At 39.6% G+C, this 22,983-nt stretch overlaps 1 protein-coding gene across 2 annotated transcripts in view; it reads right to left on the bottom strand.

Annotated features, from left to right (window-relative positions):
- LOC141294090 (dysbindin) overlaps positions 1–20,373 on the bottom strand; it is a 36,922-nt gene extending 16,549 nt beyond the window's left edge. The window contains exon 1 of one of the 2 annotated variants that reach the window (XM_073826174.1): positions 20,087–20,373. Coding sequence is in view for 1 of the 2 variants with exons in the window: in XM_073826173.1 (XP_073682274.1) it covers positions 20,091–20,133 (43 nt within the window). In the remaining variant the exon portion in view is untranslated. The remainder of the gene's footprint in view (positions 1–20,086) is intronic. The other variant, XM_073826173.1, reaches the window with a different exon arrangement.
- Positions 20,374–22,983: the final 2,610 nt, after the last annotated feature.

Genomic DNA, 22,983 nt, shown 5'->3' with positions numbered 1-22,983 from the left:
AGAAAATAGCAGAACCAGTTATGGAAACTCAACATTGAAGACAGTTCAGATGCTGTTTCATTATTTTAAGTCAGTTTAGTGTTGGTTTAGTTCAGATCGATAACAGTGTGTGAAGTCAATCAATCAGCTTTAGGCAGTTTTACAAAAGGCAGCAATGTCATTATTTAGCTCGAGTGTTGATTCAGTTCAGTTCAAAACAAGTTGCAAGATCTACGAAAGGCAACAGTGCCATCATCCAACTTAATTCAGTTAAGTTTCTTCATCCATTGGCGTCAGTCAATGGGCCTTATCAATATATTACTGAAAGTTAAGTGTCTTTCAGACCCCAACAAAGCAAGCCAGAAGGCTACATTGGCAAAGAACACACATTATATCAGAAATGGAGAAATCAGGCTCAGCTGGGCCACCAGTTTCACATCAGTATTAGATGGTAAAGGAATAGTAGTGAATATATGTCATGTTTGTTCCATAATTGATCAACCAGTGTTTTCTATCAGGACTGAATCAGTTATTGATTAAAAGTGAATGACTCCATCATGAGGCTTTCTGCCCCTGTCCTAAATCATCCAATAAGATCATTCATAAGCCTAGTAAACAACCACATGAGGATGAGATCACTCTATTTCTCTCTTCCTCTCTCAGCCTCATCTCTTTCTCACATCCATACCCCTTTTTCAGACTGTGTTGTCCATTCACACAGTAGTAGGCCGGGAGGGGTGAGCAAGACTTGCTGGATCAAAGCAGAAGAAAGACGGATTGTCTGTAAGGACTGATTTGTCATTCCCTCCATACAAGGCAAAGCTCTGTTTGCACCCAACCCCCAGCTTTCTTTCACACAGTGGGTCTTGCACTATAGCATTCTGGGACCATGATCCAGCAGGGTACCGGACAAGACACAGCATCCATACAGTCAGAGTCATGCCAACAGTCCCAATGCTTTCAGAAAACTAAACCCATCATGTAGGTCTTGGTTTTTAGATCTTGGCCTCTTAATTTACAGGAATGTATTCAGTTTGTACCACAGGAATGCCTTACATCAGCCTCTTCCAGGCATCTCACCCAAAACACCAGCATTTTTATTCTAGGAGGGGACTTTCAGAAGCATTGCAGACCAAAGTACAACCTAAAACCAGTCCACCACATCCCTCTGAGGACAATTTAAAAACAGGACATGGGAAATGAACTTTCCAGATGAATGAGTTAAAAGTTCATGTGTTAAACCTCAGGGACTAGAGAGCAAAAGCCTATTTTGCTAACTAAGAAACCATACCTTAAAAATATGACTAAAAATGCAGATTCTAGTCTCTCCCATTGAAGAATGATTGCACACACTTTTGACAAGAAGTATTGTAACTTTGGATCAAAAATTAGTCTTCTGGAGGTTTTGAAAGAAATGCGGATTTCAAACCCACAAACCAAAAGCGATGAAGGTCTTGGATGAAGGATGTGGTATTCAGCTGTAATTGCAAACTCTTAATGGATTACTTCACCCCCCAAAAAAGAAAAGGAAACCATTTAAAATTAACATCTTACATTACTCTCTTAAAAATAAAGGTGCTTCACGGTGTCATAGAAGAACCCTTTTTTGGTTATGTGTGGTGAAAGAATGTTCTTCAGATTAAAAAAAGGTAAGAAAGAGATGGTTCTTTAAAGAACCTTTGACTGAATGGTTCTTTGTGAAACCAAAAATGGTTCTTCTATGGCATCGCTGTTTAATCACCCTCATATCATTCTAAAACCACAAGATTTTTTTGTTTATCTTCAAAACACAAGTGATGTTTTTTAATGAAACCTGAGAGACTTTTGTCCTTCAGGTGAAAATACATGCTATCAGATCGCTTTAAAAAGCTCATAAAGAAATTATTACACAATTGAGAGGTTTAATACATGTTTTCTGAAGAGGCTTGATCACACTTTCACATATAAACACTGATCCACACACATACATAAAGCACTTTATAAATGCTGAATGGAAGCTCAAAGTGCTTGTTTGACAGTGTATTTTTTGGCCATTTTAATCATTTAGCATGGCCTTGGCTTCTGCGCTTTTATGAATTATGAACTATATATTAAAAAATATGAAGGAAACTAATTTTCATTAAAGCACTATTTGTGCAAATTAATTAAGTGGCATCATTCTGCTAGTGTCCTTGACATAACAGAACATTGCTATGCAACAAAAGTTAACATGTTCAATGATGGTGAACAAGTGTTTTGTGTCATAGCTGTTGGTGTGGATTTTAACATTTTTCAAAATTGCTTCAGTGTGTTCTTCAACAGATTTTAAGAACATCTTAGTCATGGTGAACTCACTATAACACACCCTTAGATTTCCATTAAGTTTCCTGCTTTATTTGTCGACTGGGACGAATATGCAACCATAAGTATGTTAGCTTCAATGTTAAAAACACTTCCACAAAACTTCACAGGTCACTGGTATACCAACACCCTTACTTAAATTAACCATGATTTTACTACAAATGAAACCAAAAAACGTCTCAGGTTACGTATGTAACCCTGGTTCCCTGAGGGAACGAGACACTGCGTCCTGAGACACTTTGGGGAACGCCATTGGCGGGCCGCACTCTGAGTCATGTCCAACGTCCAATGAGAAACGGGAGTGACGTCACAGGCGCGGTGACGTCATCGACCAGGAAGTATATAAGCACGTGCGTTTGAAGCTGGCGTCGGCTTATAGGAATGAAGCGAGCGCAGCAGGGATGCGGGAATTATGGTCCGAGACGCAGTGTCTCGTTCCCTCAGGGAACCAGGGTTACATACGTAACCTGAGACGTTCCCTTCCGGGAACTCTACACTGCGTCCTGAGACACTTTGGGGAACGAGGTATCAACGCCCCCATAATTTCCAAGGCCCTGCGCAGTTTTGTCTGCTAGGCCAAGAGTGGAAAAGTTGTGTCTTGGTACACTTCAGCCTGGGAAACTTGCCAGGACATGAGTGATAATACATCTCTGTCTGTGGAGCCCACCAGACAAGAGGGAGAGAATGTACCTCGGCCCTCGGGCGCACGAGGTTAGCATAATCCAGTGTCTGGAATACTTACCTGATGAGACACTATGGAAACTCCGCCTGGTGATCTTGCCAGGACGCGAGTGATAATGCATCTCTGTCTGTGATCAACCACCAGACAAGAGGGATAAATGAGCCTCGGCCCTCAGGCACACGAGGAGAATATGGTAGTCCTTTGTCTGCGCTACGGCCAGAACAAGAGGGACACAAGAAGTGCCTGGTGAACGTGCCAGGACACTGGAATACATCTCTGTCTGTGATCCACCACCAGACAAGAGGGATAAATGAGCCTCGGCCCTCAGGCACACGAGGCTAGGGTTCTCAACCGCTGCCTGTCACAAGACCAGTGCAGGGGGAGAAAAGGCTCCTCGGCCCTTGGGCACACGAGGAGAAGTGGTAGTCCTTTGTCTGCGCTACGGCCAGAACAAGAGGGACACAAGAAGTGCCTGGTGAACGTGCCAGGACACTGGAATACGTCTCTGTCTGTGATCCACCACCAGACGAGAGGGATAAATGAGCCTCGGCCCTCAGGCACACGAGGCTAGGGTTCTCAACCGCTGCCTGTCACAAGACCAGTGCAGGGGGAGAAAAGGCTCCTCGGCCCTCGGGCACACGAGGAGAAGTGGTAGACCTTTGTCTGCGCTACGGCCAGAACAAGAGGGACACAAGAAGTGCCTGGTGGACCGCCAGGACACTAGAAAACATCTCTGTCTGTGATCAACCACCAGACAAGAGGAACACAGGCCTCGGCCCTCGGGCACGCGAGGCAGGATATCACACCTCTCGCCTGGAGGACTGCCAGGTCGAGAGGGTAGAAATCCTTTTCCTCCGTAGAGGAAAGCGCCTATAGCACCTCTAGGCCTAGCAATGCTAGGGCTGAAGGACGACTGAGCCAGGAGTGACTCTGAGGTCTAGTTCGTAGAATCTGACGAACGTTAGAGGTGAGGACCAACCCGCCGCACTGCAGATGTCCAGGATCGGGACACCTGCCATCAGAGCTTTAGAGGCTGCAATGCCTCTAGTTGAGTGAGCCTTGACTCCCAACGGGGATGGGAGACCAGAGGACTCGTAGGCAGTAGAGATGGCATCAATGATCCACTTACTGATAGTAGGCTTGGAAGCCGGGCACCCCCTCTTAGGGGGGCCGTAACAGACAAAAAGTTGCTCTGATTTACGCCACAGGGCAGCTCTGTGGACATAAGTGTCTAGTGCTCTTACTGGACACATTAAGTTATACTTCCTCTGGTCGTGCTCCACGAATGGAGGAGGGTAAAACGCTTGAAGCGTTATTGGCTGTGGTGTCGCTGATGGGACCTTAGGTACGTACCCAGCTCGTGGGTAAAGGAATGCTTTGGCCAACCCCGGGGCAAAGTCAATGTAAGAAGGGGCCACTGAAAGGGCCTGCAGGTCCCCGACTCTCTTGAGAGACGTTAGCGCCAGCAGCAATGCTGTCTTTAGGGTAAGCATCCGATCGGAGGCCTCCTCTAGAGGCTCGAAGGGAGGTTTACACAGCGCCTCCAACACCACAGCTAAGTCCCATGTAGGGACTTTCGGTCTTGCACGAGGCCTCAGCCTGAGTGCACCGCGGAGGAAACGTGAGACCAGGGGGTTCTTGCCCACTGAAAGGCCGCCATGAAGGGCGTGGTAAGCCGATATAGCCGCCACGTACACCTTCAAGGTGGAGTGAGCTAACCCAGCGGACAAACGAGTTTGCAGGAACTCCAGCACTGTACCAACCGGGCAGTGGACTGGGTCTAAGCGGCGTTCATGACACCATGACGCAAACAGGTTCCACTTTAGGCCATAAAGTTTCCTCGTAGAGCAGCAGCCGTACTCCGTACCGGCGCACTCTTTCCAGAACTCCCGGGAGCAGAGCGATCGGGGGAAAAGCGTACAGACGAAGCCTCGGCCACGTCTGTACCATGGCATCTAGTCCGAGAGGAGCTGGAGGAACTAGAGAGTACCAAAGGGGACATTGCGATGTCTCCTGAGTCGCAAAGAGGTCCACCTGGGCTTGACCAAAGACTCTCCATATCTGCTTCACCACCTGAGGGTGAAGCATCCATTCCCCGGGCCTCAGCCCCTGCCTCGACAGGACGTCTGCTCCCACATTGAGACGTCCAGGAATGTGAACTGCTCTCAATGATAGAAGCTTCCCTTGTGACCATAGGATGATCTGGTACGCCAGCTTGTATAAGGGGCGTGAACGCAGACCTCCCTGGTGGTTTATATAGTAGACCACCGCCGTGTTGTCCGTGCGGACCAGCACGTGACGGTTTCTCAGGTCTGGAAGGAAATGCTTCAGAGCCAGGAACACTGCCAACATCTCTAGGCAATTTATGTGCCAGGAGTGATGCCGGTCGTTCCATAGGCCTTGGGCGGAGCGGCCACTCATGACCGCTCCCCACCCGGTGAGGGATGCATCTGTCGCTAGCGTGACGCGGCGGCAAGGAGCTCCCAGCGCTGGACCTTGTAGTAGGAACCAGGGCTTTTTCCACATGACTAAGGCACGTAGGCAGCGCCGCGTGACCTTGATCTTGCGGAATGGGTTCCCCCTCGGGGAAAACCCTTTGGTTTTGAGCCACCACTGCAGTGGTCTCATGTGCAGCAGTCCAAGAGGTATCACGTTGGATGCAGCTGCCATAAGACCTAACAGTACTTGGAACTGTTTGGCAGTGAGTAGCAGGCCTAGCTTGACCGCATTTGCTGCAGTAAGGATCGACTCGATCCGAGCAGGTGACAATCGTGCCTGCATCGTGGTCGAATCCCAGATTACACCTAGATAAGTGGTTCTCTGTAATGGAGACAGCACACTTTTCTTGGCGTTGAGTCTCAACCCCAGCTTTTTCATGTGAGCAAGAACAACATCTCGATGTTGAGCCGCTAACTGTTCTGAACTGGCTAGGATGAGCCAGTCGTCTATGTAGTTGAGTATGCGGATGCCCTGGAGTCGCAGTGGAGCCAGAGCAGCATCCACACACTTCGTGAAAGTTCGGGGAGAGAGCGCTAGGCCGAACGGAAGAACTCTGTATTGGTAAGCTTTGCCCCTGAAAGCGAACCTGAGGAACTTCCGGTGTTGAGGAAGGATGGAGACGTGAAAGTATGCGTCTTTCAGATCTATCGTGACAAACCAGTCCTCGGACCTGATTTGAGACACGACCTGTCTGACAGTCAACATTTTGAACTTCAGTTTTCTTACTGAGAGGTTTAGCTGTCTGAGATCTAAAATGGGCCGCAGGCCCCCATCCTTCTTGGGAACAATGAAGTACCGGCTGTAGAACCCGGATTCTCTGTGATGAGGAGGGACCACCTCGATGGCCTCCTTCCTCAGGAGAGTATTCACTTCCTGTTCTAATACCAGAGCCTGCTCGGGGCCTACCAGAGTAGGAAATACCCCGCTGAAAGGCGGCGGCTTGGCGCCGAATTGAATGCAATAACCTTTCTCTACAGTACGCAGGACCCACATAGAAATATTTGGCAGTAGTTTCCACGCTGCCAGAAATTCTACTAAGGGAACCAGCCTCTCGAGACTGGTCTCTGGATTTATTAGAGGAGCTAACTTGGTGACCTGTAGCAGCGAACTGGCAGGATGCACCTGAAGTGAGCGCTCTAGAGACCCCCGTGGGGGTGGCGAACTCTCTGGTTCCGCTACGTTTCCGGGCAGAAGGACCAGAGAATGATGTTCGCGGGAGACTGCCGCGCCCTGTAACACCGGCAGGGTTAGCTGACGAATCTCCTGAGGGCCCCGAAGAGAGGTGGTCACCGTACTCCTCAGAGGCGGTGAAGCACCTAAGTCTTCGAGAGGGGCTGCCCTCATTGGCCCTGGGCCACGACCATCAGGGCCGTTTAGCCGAGGCCCTCTTAGACTGTAGGACGACCCTCAGGTCCGGCCTAGTCTTAGAGGACCCCGGCTTGGAGTGTTGCTGAGCCCGCCCTCTAGGCTTAGCCGGAGGGGTGCGGGTAGCAACACTCCTTTTCTGTGCATCCCGGTGCGAGGAGCTAGCTTGCGGCTGGGGCTGCTCCCGTCCAGCAGCCCCAGAGGAGTAAGTGCGGCGAGGAAGAAACCGCTGGAACGCCGCTGCCTGCCTGCGGGCCTCCTGGTGTCTGCTGACAACAGTGTCCACAGAGTCACCAAAGAGGCCAAAGGGCTGCAGGGGGGCGTCCAGGAGCGTGACCCTGTCCTTCTCCTTCATGTCGGACAGGGTCAACCAGAGATGCCTCTCCGTGGCCACCAAGGCTGCCATAGACCGCCCAATGGCACGGGCGGTCTCCTTGGTGGCGCGGAGCGCCAGGTCTGCGGTCCTGCGCATCTCTGTGACGCTCACTTCCTCACCGTCACTAAACTCCTTCAGCAGGTCGGCCTGGTATGCCTGGAGCACAGACATGGTGTGTAGGCAACCACCAGCCTGACCTGCTGCCGCATATGCCTTACCCATCAGACCAGACGTGATTTTTAGTGGCCTGGTGGGTAAGGACGGAGCCTTCAGGGACGATGCCAGGCCGGGAGACAGATAGCTCGCTAGTGTCTGCTCGACCTGGGGCATCGCCCTGTAACCGTACTCCTCCATCCCCCCCACATTACCGTAGTAATCAGAGGCGGGGGAGAAGAGACGTGAGGAATACGGTTTTTCCCACGATCTCCTGATCTCTTTGTGGAGATCGGGGAAAAAAGGAAGGCTCCGTTTGGGAGGTGCTGGCTTTGCCCGCAGGAAGCGCTCATCGAGCCTGCTTCCCTGCGGTTCATGATCTTGTGCTGGTGGCCAACTGATGTTAAGCTTGGCCACCGCGCTAGTCAGCACCTCCACTAGCTCCTCGTATTGGGGTGAATGGGGGGGGCGGTTGTGGGGTGTCAACGCTCTCAACATCAACCTCCTCGGAGGAAGACAGAAGGAGCGCTGACTCCTCCTCTTGGAGGGAAGGAACCGCAGTGCGGGCTTCCTCATCCAAGAGGAGGTCATACGATCCGCTGGGTGAGGAGAGAGATAGGGGATCACCCGTCTCAACTCCCTCCAGCAGATCTACCTGCGAACCCCATGAGTGCAGCTGCCGCTCCGCCTCAGCGGAAGCGGGGCCAGACCCACGGGGAACGCTAGTGAAAGCCCCCTCCTCAAAGAGGGCTTTCCGGGAACGGAGCAACCGCAGCGGCATTCGCTCGCACTGCGGGCAGCCAACCCCCTCAAGGGCTGACCTAGCATGCTCCGCTCCCAAGCAGACTACACATAGATCGTGTGTATCCCCACCAACAATGAAACGTTGGCAGGGAGGGACACACTTTCTATGTGGCTGCTGAACCGCCTTAGAACGTGCGTTCTTAAAAGAACGTTTTCCCCCTGGCATTTTGCTCAAATAAAAGTAGTGCAAACTGGCACTAAAAAACAGCAAAATGCAGAACAGACAGACAATAACACAGAGCGCTCTCGCTGAATGACAAAAGCTGACGCCAGCTTCAAACGCACGTGCTTATATACTTCCTGGTCGATGACGTCACCGCGCCTGTGACGTCACTCCCGTTTCTCATTGGACGTTGGACATGACTCAGAGTGCGGCCCGCCAATGGCGTTCCCCAAAGTGTCTCAGGACGCAGTGTAGAGTTCCCGGAAGGGAACATGTTTATTGTAATTAAACCATTGTAACCACAAACTAACTATGGTTTTGCTACACTATCCATAATTAAACTATGGCATTTGCAGTAAAACTGTGATTATACAAATGGTAAAAAAAAAAAAACTTTAATACACTTTTACTGTAATAATACTAGCATGGTTAATTTCCGTAAAGGCAATGAACATATTTATTCAACAAGTAATTATACTGATGAAATGCAAGGCTATTTATCATGGCAGCAGCTATTTACACTAAGTGCAAATAATAATGGGTTCTATTTACACTATGTGCAAATAGCTATAGATTATATTTACACTACATTTAAATAGCAGGCTTTTCTGATATTTATAATACTTATTGAAATGGACGCAAATATCCTCAGTATTGTAGTATATTAAAACAGTAGCCTATGCAGTAATTATGTACTGAGTGTAAATTATAGTTTTAATCCAATTTATTAAATGGTACTACCTTATTGGGACAATACGCCCTCCCTACACCTACCCTAACCCTAACTGATACTTTATTTTCAACGTTTCAATTATGTCCTTAGTTTTTATTGAAAATAAATGCCTTTCTGATGTGATATGAGATTTGAAAAGGAAGAAAAAAATTTGCCAGAAGGGGGATTCGAACCCAGATCGGTCGTGTCGAAAAGAGTGAAACGTGATTTATCCTCTGCGCCGACAAATAATGGGCGTCTTTTGTAGTGTTGACTATCCAAATCACACATTGGTGGATAGAGTAAGTGTAAATATCACTCTATTTGCACTTAGTGTAAATAGACACTCAGAAAAAGAAAACCTTGAATACACTTTTACTGTAATAAAACTAACATGGTTAATTTCTGTAAAGGCAGTGAACACATTTATTCAACAAGTAATTATACTGATGAAATGCAAGGCAATTTATTACGGCAGTGGCTAATTGCACAAAGTGAAAATAGCATATTTTCTCAGCAATAGATGCTATTTACACTAAGTGCAAATAGCTATAGATTCTATATACACTATGTTGAAATAGCAGGATTTTCTGATATTTATAATACTTATTGCAAATAGACGCAATTATCTGCACCTCAGTATTGAAGTACATTAAAACAGTATGCAAAAATTACTGAGTGTAAATTATAGTTTTAATTCAATTTATTAAATGGTACTGCCTTATTTGGACAATAAGCCCTCACTACACCTACCCTAACCGATACTTTATTTTTAACTTTTCGACTATGTCCTTCATTTTTATTGAAAATAAATGCCTTTCTGATGTGATAAAAAATTTGAAAAGGGAGAAAAAAGTTCGCCAGAAGGGGGATTTGAACTCAGATCGGTCACTTCGAAAAGAGTAAAACACTCAATTTATCCTCTGCGCTAACAAATAATGGCCGTCTTTTGTAGTGTTGACTATCCCAATCACACATTGGTGGATAGAGTGAGTGTAAATAGCCTCTGCCAAAAAGGCGGGCTATTTGCACTTAGTGTAAATAGACACTCAGAAAAAGAAAACCTTGAATACACTTTTACTGTAATAAAACTAGCATGGTTAATTTCTGTAAAGACAGTGAACACATTTATTCAACAAGTAATTCTACTGATGAAATGCAAGGCAATTTATTATGGCAGTGGCTATTTGCACGAAGTGAAAACAGCATATTTTCTCAGAAATAGATGCTATTTACACTAAGTGCAAATAGCTATAGATTCTATATACACTATGTTGAAATAGCAGGATTTTCTGATATTTATAATACTTATTGCAAATAGACGCAATTATCTGCACCTCAGTATTGAAGTACATTAAAACAGTATGCAGTAATTACATACTGAGTGTAAATTATAGTTTTAATTCAATTTATTAAATGGTACTGCCTTATTTGGACAATAAGCCCTCACTACACCTACCCTAACCCTAACCGATACTTTATTTTTAACTTTTCGACTATGTCCTTCATTTTTATTGAAAATAAATGCCTTTCTGATGTGATAAAAAATTTGAAAAGGGAGAAAAAAGTTCGCCAGAAGGGGGATTCGAACTCAGATCGGTCACTTCGAAAAGAGTAAAACACTCAATTTATCCTCTGCGCTGCTGGAGCCAACAAATAATGGCCGTCTTTTGTAGTGTTGACTATCCCAATCACACATTGGTGGGTGGAGTTAGTGTAAATATCCTCTGCCAACAAGGCGGGCTATTTGCACTTAGTGTAAATAGACACTCAGAAAAAGAAAACCTTGAATACACTTTTACTGTAATAAAACTAGCATGGTTAATTTCTGTAAAGACAGTGAACACATTTATTCAACAAGTAATTCTACTGATGAAATGCAAGGCAATTTATTATGGCAGTGGCTATTTGCACGAAGTGAAAACAGCATATTTTCTCAGCAATAGATGCTATTTACACTAAGTGCAAATAGCTATATATTCTATATACACTATGTTGAAATAGCAGGATTTTCTGATATTTATAATACTTATTGCAAATAGACGCAATTATCTGCACCTCAGTATTGAAGTACATTAAAACAGTATGCAGTAATTACATACTGAGTGTAAATTATAGTTTTAATCCAATTTATTAAATGGTACTGCAATTATTGGGAAAATAAGCCCCCCCTACACCTATCCTAACGATACTTTATTTTCAACTTTTTAATTACGTCCTTCATTTTTATTGAAAATAAATGCCTTTCTGATGTGATATGAGATTTGAAAAGGAAAAAAAAAAATTGCCAGAAGGGGGATTAATAATGACAAATAATGGCCGTCTTTTGTAGTGTTGACTATCCCAATCACACATTGGTGGGTAGAGTGAGTGTAAATAGCCTCTGCCAACAAGGCGGGCTATTTGCACTTAGTGTAAATAGACACTATGATTTAGGCAACCTATGCGTTTTACAAGTAAAACAGCTGATCTAAGGCTATTATCATGTCCGTGTACTCCTTGGGTCATCACGGTTATGTAACGCTCAGTCTCAAGCACAATGTGATGATGTCCCAGGTCTGTTATAAAAGATGTCATCTGAATGTCATTTGCATCAGCCACAGTTGGTTAGTTGCTGTGCTTTCACAATGCCACCCATCAAACTACAGACAGAAGCGCACCAGTTAGTTTTGCAGTTAGTTCTCATTATGTCAAGGTTGATGTTAAAGGTACCCAAAGATGTTTCTAAACATAGAATAAGCAACACACTAAATTTAGAAAGACAGCATGCTTTTTTGGAGAAGTGGTCAACACTGAGCTGTGTGCATGGGTTTGCCAGATCCTGTTCCTCCCTTTTTCACATCAACATTTCCTATCAGTTGCAAAAAGTTTTTAAAAAGCATCTCTGACTTAAGCAACTACATATGAGGTGAGATCATGTTTTAGTAATCTTATTACTCATTAGTCGATTTAATTATAGAATGGAAGACATAGGATACAACCTCAGAAGAAAACAGTCATCTTTTCGGATTGTCACTAAGTTGGCTTAAGAAAGCCAATTTACTTAAATTTACAGTTATTATTCTTCTTCTGAGACAAAAATTTCTGATTGCTCCTCCTCCTAGAGCTTTAACTCTACAAACTCCAAACTCAGCCCAGATCTTCAGACTATCTATATATCTATCTATCCAAGCCTAGCAACTAGGATTATGTCAGTGACATGCTAATCAGGGAAGAAACATGCTAGCAACATGCTAAAACATGCTATCTATCCATTTATCCATCTATCCATCTGACAGACTGTATTGCCTTCAAAACATTCAAGTTTTAATTTCTAAAACTACTTTAAACTTCAGTCTTTTTCAGACAGAAAACCATAAAAATTCTACAGTTTCTATAACTTTTAAAAAACTTTTTAAAACATTTAAACTTTTTCACACTTTCTGATCAGGCTTTTTCAGGCCAGCTTTCAGGGTATTTTTGACCCCAAATGACATTTGCTAACATTTAAAAAAAAAATGTTACCTTTGTTAAAATGGTATGAGACTTTGTACATCAGTCAACACAATCTTGATCTACAAATAAAAAAAATTGGAATGATATCTTGATTTTATGTTAGTGTGGAAAAAAAAGTCACGTTCGTGGTCTTTGGGGTCTCTGGAGACCCCAGGCAACAAAATGCAATTTTGTAACAAAATAATAGTTTAAAAAAAAATTATTTTCCTGTTTATTAATGTTTTTACTCCACATTTGTGGAGTTGTCGGAGGATTTATTATATTTTTTAAATTTATATAAATTAATAAATAAATATTTTTTTATACAATTTTTTTTATACTTTTTATGTAAAATTCACTTTATAAAAGACCCACATGTCTAACTTTTCATTCGCATGGTTTAGTTATTTGCACATCTTTTGGAAAATCCTGTTTTAAAAGTAAAATAATAATAATAATAATTTTACCACTAGATGGCTGCAGAGCTTCACTATTGCTTTTTGCTATTTGACCACCTGAAAGATATCTTTTTTTATTCAGTTGAGTTCATTTCTACATATTATAATACACAGGACACACAGAAATACATTTGTGAGATCATAAAAACTGCTCTATTATAATTTGTCAAATAAAAAAAAAACATTTGCTGTTGTTGCATTCTTATGTTCATGTTGTGTACTGCTACTCAATATGTAATATAACTGATTTGTTTCAGTACAAAAAAATGCTGAACTTTGACAAAAAGTAATTTTTATTGTTAGAATTGTGATTTCATAATATGTAGCTATGAACTCAACTGAAAAAACTTGTGAAAAGATATCTTTCTGGTGGGCAAATAGCATATAGTGGAGCTCTGCAGCCATCTAGTGGTAAAAGTGATTTTTTTTTTTTACTTTTAAAACTGGATTTTCAAAAAAAAGGTAGGCAAAAATCTTACACCAAACCATGTGATATTATCCATGTTATCCCCATGAATTAAAGTTAGAAATGTGGGTATTTTATGAAGTGAATTTTACATAAAAAAACAGTTTTTGTGTAAAAACCAATTTAAAAAATATTTATTTATTAATTTATATATATTAAAAAAAACATCACTATCCCACTGAAAACTGCACAAAACTGCTACAAAACTTTAATAAACAGATGACGAACATTTTTATCTAGTTTATGTTTTGCTTTAAAACATTATATTCTTTTTTGACGAAAAATTGAAGAAATTGTCACAATTTAAATAAAAAATAACTTCAAGTTGGAACCATTAGTTATCTTTAGTTTTTTGTTTCAGTCCTGTTTGTCATCTTACTAATGCATCTAAGTGTTACTGTATTTCTGAAAGTCTGATGGTATAACAGAAGCATAAATAGTTACTGTATAAACCAGAAATCCCCTGTCAAGTGTCAAACCTACATGCATAGCTGTGGTTTCCTAAACAAACTGAATTATTAATAGTGGGAGTAGCTTTTTTGTGTACAGAATGTGTGGGTATGTTTTAGAAACAAGGAAACAAATCCCAAAAGCATAAGCTCAGAAACTCTTTCTTACAAAGACGTCATTCACACATGCTAACCTCCTAGACGCATTTAATTCAGTATCTTTAAAAAGGCTAGCCCTAACTCAGCTGTTCTGTTTCCAGAGAAACTACGATTTACAGGAAAGTACCACGGGGAACAATGTCAGTGGAACAAACTGAGAGGAATTTCTAGTATAGTCCACAAGATGAATGACATAATAATGAGTCATGAGGAAAGTATGAAACAGGGAGTAGAGAACTAGATAGCAAGTCCACTGAAAGGAATGCTATCTTTTATCCTATCTTAGCTCCTAAAGTGAGAAGATGAAACATTTCCTTGTAGCTTCAGTGACATTTTTCTCCCCACTTTCATGCTATCACCTAAATACAGTGCTGTGATTTTTTCCCCCACATATTTTTTGCATCGAATAACATCTGATTATCAACCAAAATCTTTGAACTGATAAAAATTCCTTTGTGGCAGCTGTTCGAAGAATTTCTCAACAGGGCTGTACCACATTCAACAATTTCAGCAAACATCCCAGTGTGATTTAATTCTTAAAGGAGTAGTTCACTTTCAGAACCAAAATTCACAGATACTACACTCACCCCCTTGCATTCCAAGATGTTCATGTCTTTCTTTCTTCAGTCATAAGGAAATTATGTTTTTAGAGGAAAACATTTCAGGATTTATTTCCATATAAAGGACTTTTATGGTGCCCCCGAGTTTGAACTGCCAAAATGCAGCTTCAAAGAGCTCTAAACGCTCACAGCTGAGGAAAAAAGAGTCTTATCTAGCAAATTTTTTTTTTTTTTTTTTTTTTACATTTATATGCTTTTTAACCTCAAACGCTCATCTTGTCTAGCTCGGCAAGACAAGCGTTTGAGATTAAAAAGTACATAAATTGTAAACGTTTTTTAAAAATAACCGATCATTTTGCTAGATAAGACTCTTCTTCCTCGGCTGGGATCATTTAGAGCCCTTTGAAACTGCATTTAAACTGCATTTTGGAAGTTCAAACTCGGGGCACCATAGAAGTCCATTATATGGAGAGAAATCCTGAAATGTTTTCCTCAAAAAACACCATTTCTTTACGACTGAAGAAACAAAGACATCTTGAATGACCAGGTTGTGAGTACATTATCTGTAAATTTTTTGTTCTGAAAGTGAACTACTCCTTTAAGTGCACTCATTCATGTCAACTGTGTTCCCTTCCACTAATGGCCATTACCGAATAATGCGCCATGCCACAGTGCCAGAATAGTCAAGGAGTGGTTCGAGGAACATGATGGTAAATTTCTTTTAATGCCTTGGACTGCAAATTTACCTGACTTCAACCTAATCGAAAAGCAGGTTTGTGCTACATCTCCACCACCCTGCAATATGCAGAAAAGACCTGCTGTTGACATTATGGTACCAAATGCCTTGTCACTTGGCCACTGTTTTGTGGGCTAAAGAGGGTCCTACAGGTTAATAGGTGGTCTTAATGCAATGGCTCATTGGCATACAAAGGTTTAAGAAAAAGTTAACAGAAGAAGTAGAGTACAACGGGCAAAGGCACCCTCTAAGAAAAAAAAAAGAAAAATGCATATGTTTGAACATTAATGGAACAACAGATTTTGTGTGAAAATAAATCATACAAGTCATTTATTTTGTTTAAAAATCTTATAAATGTATGAGGTGGCAAAAGGCACACAGTATTGATACAAACACTTTAGCTAAAATAATGATTTTTTATGTAATGTATAAGTTAATACTTGTTCCAACAATCACTTTAGCAAAGTTTGCACTGTTTTCTGCTTATTTCGATAAATAAAATAATTCAATAATTCATTAAAATAATTTTTGTTCAGTAAATAAAGGCTTCTGTCATTAAACTGTTAACATAAAACATATTTTAAAATACAGAAACAAAATAATTTTAAAATGCAACGATTCTGAAAGCATTAAAGGAGATCCCATAATAATTTAATGTAGATTTACAGTAGTACAGTAGCAAATTATATTTTATTATATGATAATGATTAATATGATGTTTTAAATATTATGGTTTCATTCTAATCATGGTGATTATATCTAAAATGGACACCCGACATAATTTATGATATTATTTACCATCTGAATCTAACAATGTCATGTCAACAAATAGAAAAGTCAGCTTCTATTAATTATCATGTTAATATTGTGCCCCAACAGCAGGGGTGCTTTTTACCCCAAATACCATACTTTTACATATTCTTTCGTTATTTAAAATCTGCTGTTTTAATTATATTAAACAAAACTGAAAATTTATTAAGAAGACTTTTGTCTCAAGATACATTGAATACTTTTAGCGATTCTCATTTGCTACTTAAAACTACAACATGTTTAAAAACATCAAATATTAGATCAAGTAAGCACAGAATCAACTTTTTGCCAAAGATCAGACAATAAAAAAAAAGTGACCTAAGTATTCACACTGCAAAAAATGCTTTTCTTACTTAGATTTTTTTGTCTTGTTTCCAGCCAAAATATCTAAAAATTCTTGAATCAGGAAGGATTTTCGAGACAAGTAAAAATTATTGTCTTGTTTTTAGCAAAAACAAGTCAAAATTAGGTGAGTTTTTGCTTAAAACAAGCAAAATAATCTGCCAATGGGGTAAGAAAAATAATCTAGTTGTCTGCTTGAAATAAGCAGATAATTTTTCTTACCCCATTGGCAGATTATTTAAGATTATTATATAATCTAAGTAAGAAAAGCATTTTTTGCAGTACAGTAATGCTCACTACAATGGTAAAAAAACTGTAACTGGCTTCAAAAATATTTTAAATAAAGATAACCCTTACGAAAAAGACGTTTATTCAAGTGTGCTATTAGTATACTTATTTTAAACTAAAAATAGGAATGTATACTTTCAGTCTACTTCTCAGAAATGTGCTTTATATACTTCTCAGAAATATACTTAAAATGATATTTAAGTATACTTGATTTATACTTAGAATAAGTCTAAATATATTTGAGCTATGTGCTCTGAGAATTCGTGTTTTCATTGTTATACACGAGGGGCGCTGTTACACATCTTCTGTATAGAATTTTTAAAACACAAGTAAAGAAAAACCCGAAACAACAGATGCTTCCACATGTAATCTAACACAATCGTCAGACATAAAACAGCATCAAAACCATAAATATGTAAAACTGCATAACGTTATGGGATAAACTGTCGACCCATGAAGAGGTAATAATGGCTGTCAAGCTTTGGGGTGTTGATCAACTCCATCTACATTTTGATTATCATCAATAGTCTTTTTTTAGCTTTTTGTTCAAAATGTTGTTTATTTATTTTTATGAAACGTACCCACATTTAAGTGTTTATCAAAAAAAGAATGCACGAAGCCAAAATAAAATGTTTTTGTTTACAAGCAGATACACTATTCTTTTTTTTAATGTTTTTATGTTCAGATATTCATATACCAAAATATGTGACCCTGGACCACAAAACCAGTCATAAGGTTAAATTTTACAAAACTGAGATGTATAAATCACATGAAAGCTCAATAAATAAGCTTTCTATTGATATATGGTTTGTTAGGATAGGACAATATTTGGCTGAGATACAACTATTTGAAAATCTGGAATCTGAGGGCGCAAAAAAATCAAAATACTGAGAAAATCACCTTTAAAGTTGTCCAAATTAAGTTCTTAACAATGCATATTACTAATCAAAAATTACATTTTGATATATTTACAGTAGGAATTTTACAAAAAAATCTTCATGGAACATGATCTTTACTTAATTTCCTAATGATTTTTGGCATAAAAGAAAAATCAATAATTTTGACCCATAACATGTATTTTTGTCTATTGCTACAAATATACCCCAGCGACTTAAAACTGGTTTTGTGGTCCAGGGTCACATATATACAAATTAATACCTAAATAGGGACATAGTAGTACACCTAAAGAAAACTTACAACTATACTTGCTGTATGAAACTACTAAACTAGTAGTTTACTGAGACTATACTTCAAAGTGTACTAAATATGCATAAAAAAGTGTTTAATTAGTAAACTTTCAGTACACCTATAAGTTCACTTTTAGTACCGTTATACTTGAAGTATACTTTTATATACCAGAACGTAGGCCAATTTAATCCTAAAGAGTATTGAAATAGTACACTTAAAGGTATACTACTAGTACACTGATATTTGTATACTTACTACATAAAGTATACTTAAAAATATACTTGAACTTTACTTAAGTATACTTAAGTAAAGTACTTAAAATAAACTTAAAGTATACTTCTTTTCGTAAGGGAACTGTTTACCAGTTTCTGAATTTAGTTTTGAGGATGGTTATCACAAAACTATATTTTCTGCAACCTTTGAAATGAATTAATTGTGTAATGAAGGGAAACGGATCAGGTAAAGCATGCTATTGCCGCATGCTAAGAAGAAAATGTGGGTTTATATGCGAACAGTCTGTTTAGCGAATTGATTGAACTGTATTACACAAATATCATTCCATTTCACCATGTGGCCTTTTGACAAATCAGAAACATTATCATAATCATTAGTCACACAAGCCAAGACAATTATCTTATTATAAATGATCTTGAACATCTGGGGTGCAAATCTAAAAATCTCTGAAATGGACAATTTACTCTAAATGTGAGCGAAATTGAAAGATAGTGTGGCAAATTCTCCTGTGGCCAGTCTAATTTGCAGTCTCAACCTCCAAGCATGTGTGTGTGTGTGTGTGTGTGTGTGTGTGTGTGTGTAAGCAGTGAGTGTGGGAATTTGGATTGTACCCACAGTCCATCTGCTAAAAATGGCAGAAAAACAATCCCATTTAGAGGGATTTCAGTCAGGGCACGCACAACAAATCTAGACTGAGGTAAGTCTTTGCTCTCTAAGCTTTGGCAGGTTCATCAAGTCAATCTGACTCTTTAAATGTTTGGCCAAAACAGTAATTGAAGTGCTTTAAAAATAGATATTCCACATAGCATTAAAAAATACGGCCAAAACTTTCCACAATGACCTTCTACATTAAATTCCTGCAGTCTACACAGGAAACTATGATAGATTAAAATAACACAGAGCCACAGCTCAGACTGTTTTAGATAATCTTCCCTTATTCAGCCAAAGAAGTGATGGGTCCAAATAAGGAAGGAATATTTAACCGTGTTACTGCTGATACTACAGTTAAAATAACAGGTCATATATTTGAAACTTTAGTAAAAGTACTATTACACAAATGCTTGTTTTCTGTCAAATCTGGCAGTAGCTTTGTGTGTTGATTTAAAAAACAAAGTTTTTATGAATTCTATCAAACTGAAACTTCAACGTAATTTGTACTATAACAGGTGGGCATGCACTGGGCAATGAAGATGAAAATGTTTAATAGCTTTATTATAGTCAAGACTTTAAGGTTTGTATCTTTGTAAAATTATAATTTTATAATTTTTCATTTTCAGTGATAAACATACAGTAGGAAATATTCACTATCCCTGGTCTTTCTTATACACATTCTTTATTCTTCTGTTGCACTGCAAAAAATGCTTTTCTTACTTAGATGTTTTGTCTTGTTTCCAGCCAAAATATCTAAAAATTCTTAAATCAAGAAGGATTTTCTAGACAAGTAAAAATCATTGTCTTGTTTTCAGAAAAAAAAAGAAAGTCAAAATTAAGTGCATTTTTGCTTGAAACAAGCAAAATAATCCATCAGCGGGGTAAGAAAAAAAAAATCTTATTTCAAACAGAAAACAAGATTATTTTGCTAACCCCATTGGAAGATTATTTTGCTTGTTTCAAGCAAAAATGCACTTAATTTTGACTTTTGTTTTCTGAAAACAAGACAATAATTTATACTCATCTAGAAAATCCTTCTTGATTTAAGAATTTTTAGATATTTTGGCTGGAAACAAGACAAAAAATCTAAGCTAGAAAAGCATTTTTGTAGTGTGATTAATGACTGGTCATCTGCTTCTTGAGTTTAAAAAGGAATCATATCTTTAATACCAAATTAAAGAAATACTGTGTGACATACTCACACGGCAGACGTTTGTTGTGGTGGTTCGTCCCCTTTGAGCTCATGACTCCAGAGTGACAGAGATGCACAGCTGTGAAACTCAGTGCCGTACCAGCAGCTTCAGTCAGTCTGCCGTCCCAGAGCAAGACTGGACACAGTTCATCTCCCTCTCTCTCTCTCTTTCTCTCTCTCTCTCGCTCTCTCTCTCTCTCTGAGTCTTCAGGCTGTAGATTCAGTTGTGCACTTCCTCTGCAGCAGCGCCAGTGGCTGTGTCTCTCTGCTCAGACCCAGACCTCAGGTCTAGGGCAAGTAGATCATACCAAATCCACCCTCATGGGAGGAGGAGAGTAGAATTTATAGATGGGATCAGACAGAGGAAGGAGGGAGGGGTTATGTAACAAGAGAGGAGGTGCTAAGAAAACTAAAGCCAGCTCTGTGTCTTGCACTCCCTGTGTCTTACAGGTCATTCCTTGAAAGGAAAAACATGTTTCTGTAACCTTTGATGACAAACCTTTTTTTTTTTTCAAGAAAAATCAATCTAACTTTTGTTAAATAATATTTTTGATTATTATTTAGAATTTTTAGATGTTATGATTAGAATTATTTAGATGTTATGATACTATATATATATACAGTCAAGGCCGAAATTATTCATACCCTTGGCAAATTCTGACTTAAACTTACTTTTATTCAAGCAACATTTTTTTTATTTTATTAGAAATGACACAGACGTCTCCCAGAAGATAATAAGACGATGTACAAGAGGCATCATTGTGGAAAAAATGATTACTCATATTTTATTTACATTTGAACAAAAAGTGGCATGTCCAAAATTATTCATACCCTTCTCAATAATCAATAAAAAGCCTTTATTGGCTATTACAGCAATTGCTGACCAGCTTTTTGCATGTCTCCACTGTTTTTTTTTTTTGTTTTTTTTTTGCCCATTCATCTTTAGTGATGAGCTCCAACTCTTTCAGGTTGGAGGGTCTCCTTGCCATCACCCTGATCTTTAGCTCCCTCTACAGATTCTCAGTTGGATTTAAGTCAGGACTCTGTCTGGGCCACTGCAAAACTTTAATGTTTTTGTCTGCTAACCATTTCTTCACCACTTTTGCTGTGTTTTGGGTCGTTGTCGTGCTGAAATGTCCACTGGTGCCCAAGGCCAAGTTTCTCTGCAGACTGCCTGATGTTGTTGTTCAGAATTTTGATGTATTGCTCCTTTTTCATGGTGCCGTTTACTGTGATTAGGTTCCCTGGTCCACCGGCTGAAAAACACCCCCAAAACATTAGGTTCCCACCACCATGTTTGACAGTGTGGATGGTGTTCTTAGGGTTGAAGGCTTCTCCTTTTTTACGCCAAATGAAGGCTACATCATTGTGGCCAAACAATCCAATTTTTGTTTCATCTGACCATAAAACAGAAGACCAGAAGTCTTCTTCTTTGTCCAGATGAGCATTTGCAAAGGCCAAGCGGGCTTTTGTGTGCCTTACCTGGAGAAGTGGTGTCCTCCTTGGTCTGCGTCTGTGGAACCCAGCAGTGTGCAGTGTCCGTTGGACTGTTTGCCTTGAGATGTTGCCACCAGCAGAGCCCAGATTCATCAGGAAGGCCTTGGTGGTGATCCTTGGATTCTTTTTTACCTCTCTCACTATCCTCCTGGCCAGCACAGGTGTCACTTTTGGCTTCTGACCACGTCCTCTGAGATTTTTCACAGTGCGGAACATCTTGTATTTTTTAATAATACTTTGCACTGTAGCCACTGGAACTTCAAAACATTTAGATATGGTCTTATAGCCCTTTCCTGACTTGTGAGCAGCCACAATGCGCAGCCGCAGGTCCTCAGTGAGCTCCTTTGTCTTAGTCATGACTGTCCACAAACCAACAGCAGAGAGCTTTTGTTTTTCACCTGTTGAGTTGATTAAAACAGCTGTTCCCAATGAATCAGGGTAATTAGGATGCTTTAGAATAGCTTGGACTATTTGGAATGGTATAGAACTTTGGATTTTCCCATAGACTGTGACAGTTTGCAAAGGGTATGAATAATTTTGGACATGGAACTTTTTGTTCAAATGTAAATTACAGCTAATAAATATTTTTTTTCCACAGTGATGCCTCTTGTGCATCATTTTATTATCTTTTGGGTATGAATAATTTCGGGCTTGACTATATATATATACTGGTGGAAATGGCCAAAATTCACTGGGGGGACTCTAGGTTTTAGATGACTTTTTGGATGTATTTAATTATAAAACCCTCTATAATCTATAATAAGAACTATTAACAACATATTTCAAATTTTCTTTAAACCTTCTTATATATTAAGACAGGAACCTGCAATTCTGGCCAAATTAAAGATAAGTTGAGTGTGAATTTGCATGTGAGCATTATTAATGACCCCCTGTGTTTACGTTTTTTTTTTTTTTTTTTTTAAAGGTCTCTAAAAAATGTCTCTAATTGGCCTGTTTCACAGAAATTAATCTTCCCAATATAATGTGATATCTGACTCCTTAAAGATTTTTAACCTTTGTTAAATAAACAATGACATAAATTAATAAAGTTAGAAAAATTGCATTGTTATGCCATTTTTCTAACTTCATTAATGAATGTCATCTTTTGTGCCAAAAACTTTGATTTATAAACTTATCCAAAAAATGAATTAAACAATAAATTCAATTAAAATAATAAGATACAATTAGGCTGAAAAAGTTACCAGTCAAATGAAATCAGCATCACCAGTTCATCTTTGCAGCTCAAATGTGGCATTATGAAATATTTACAGAATTTTTGACAAGACTCAGACTCAATTGACTCAATTTATACTTAAAAATTAACTGAAACCGCCAGTAGGTGGCAGTAAGTCAAAGTCTTTGTGACTAAATAATTCATGTATGTATATATGTATATATATATATAT

The sequence above is a fragment of the Garra rufa genome, chromosome 20, assembly GCF_049309525.1.
Source record: "Garra rufa chromosome 20, GarRuf1.0, whole genome shotgun sequence".
In the NCBI taxonomy this organism is placed as follows: domain Eukaryota; kingdom Metazoa; phylum Chordata; class Actinopteri; order Cypriniformes; family Cyprinidae; genus Garra; species Garra rufa.
This window is presented reverse-complemented; position numbering and strand designations above follow the sequence as displayed.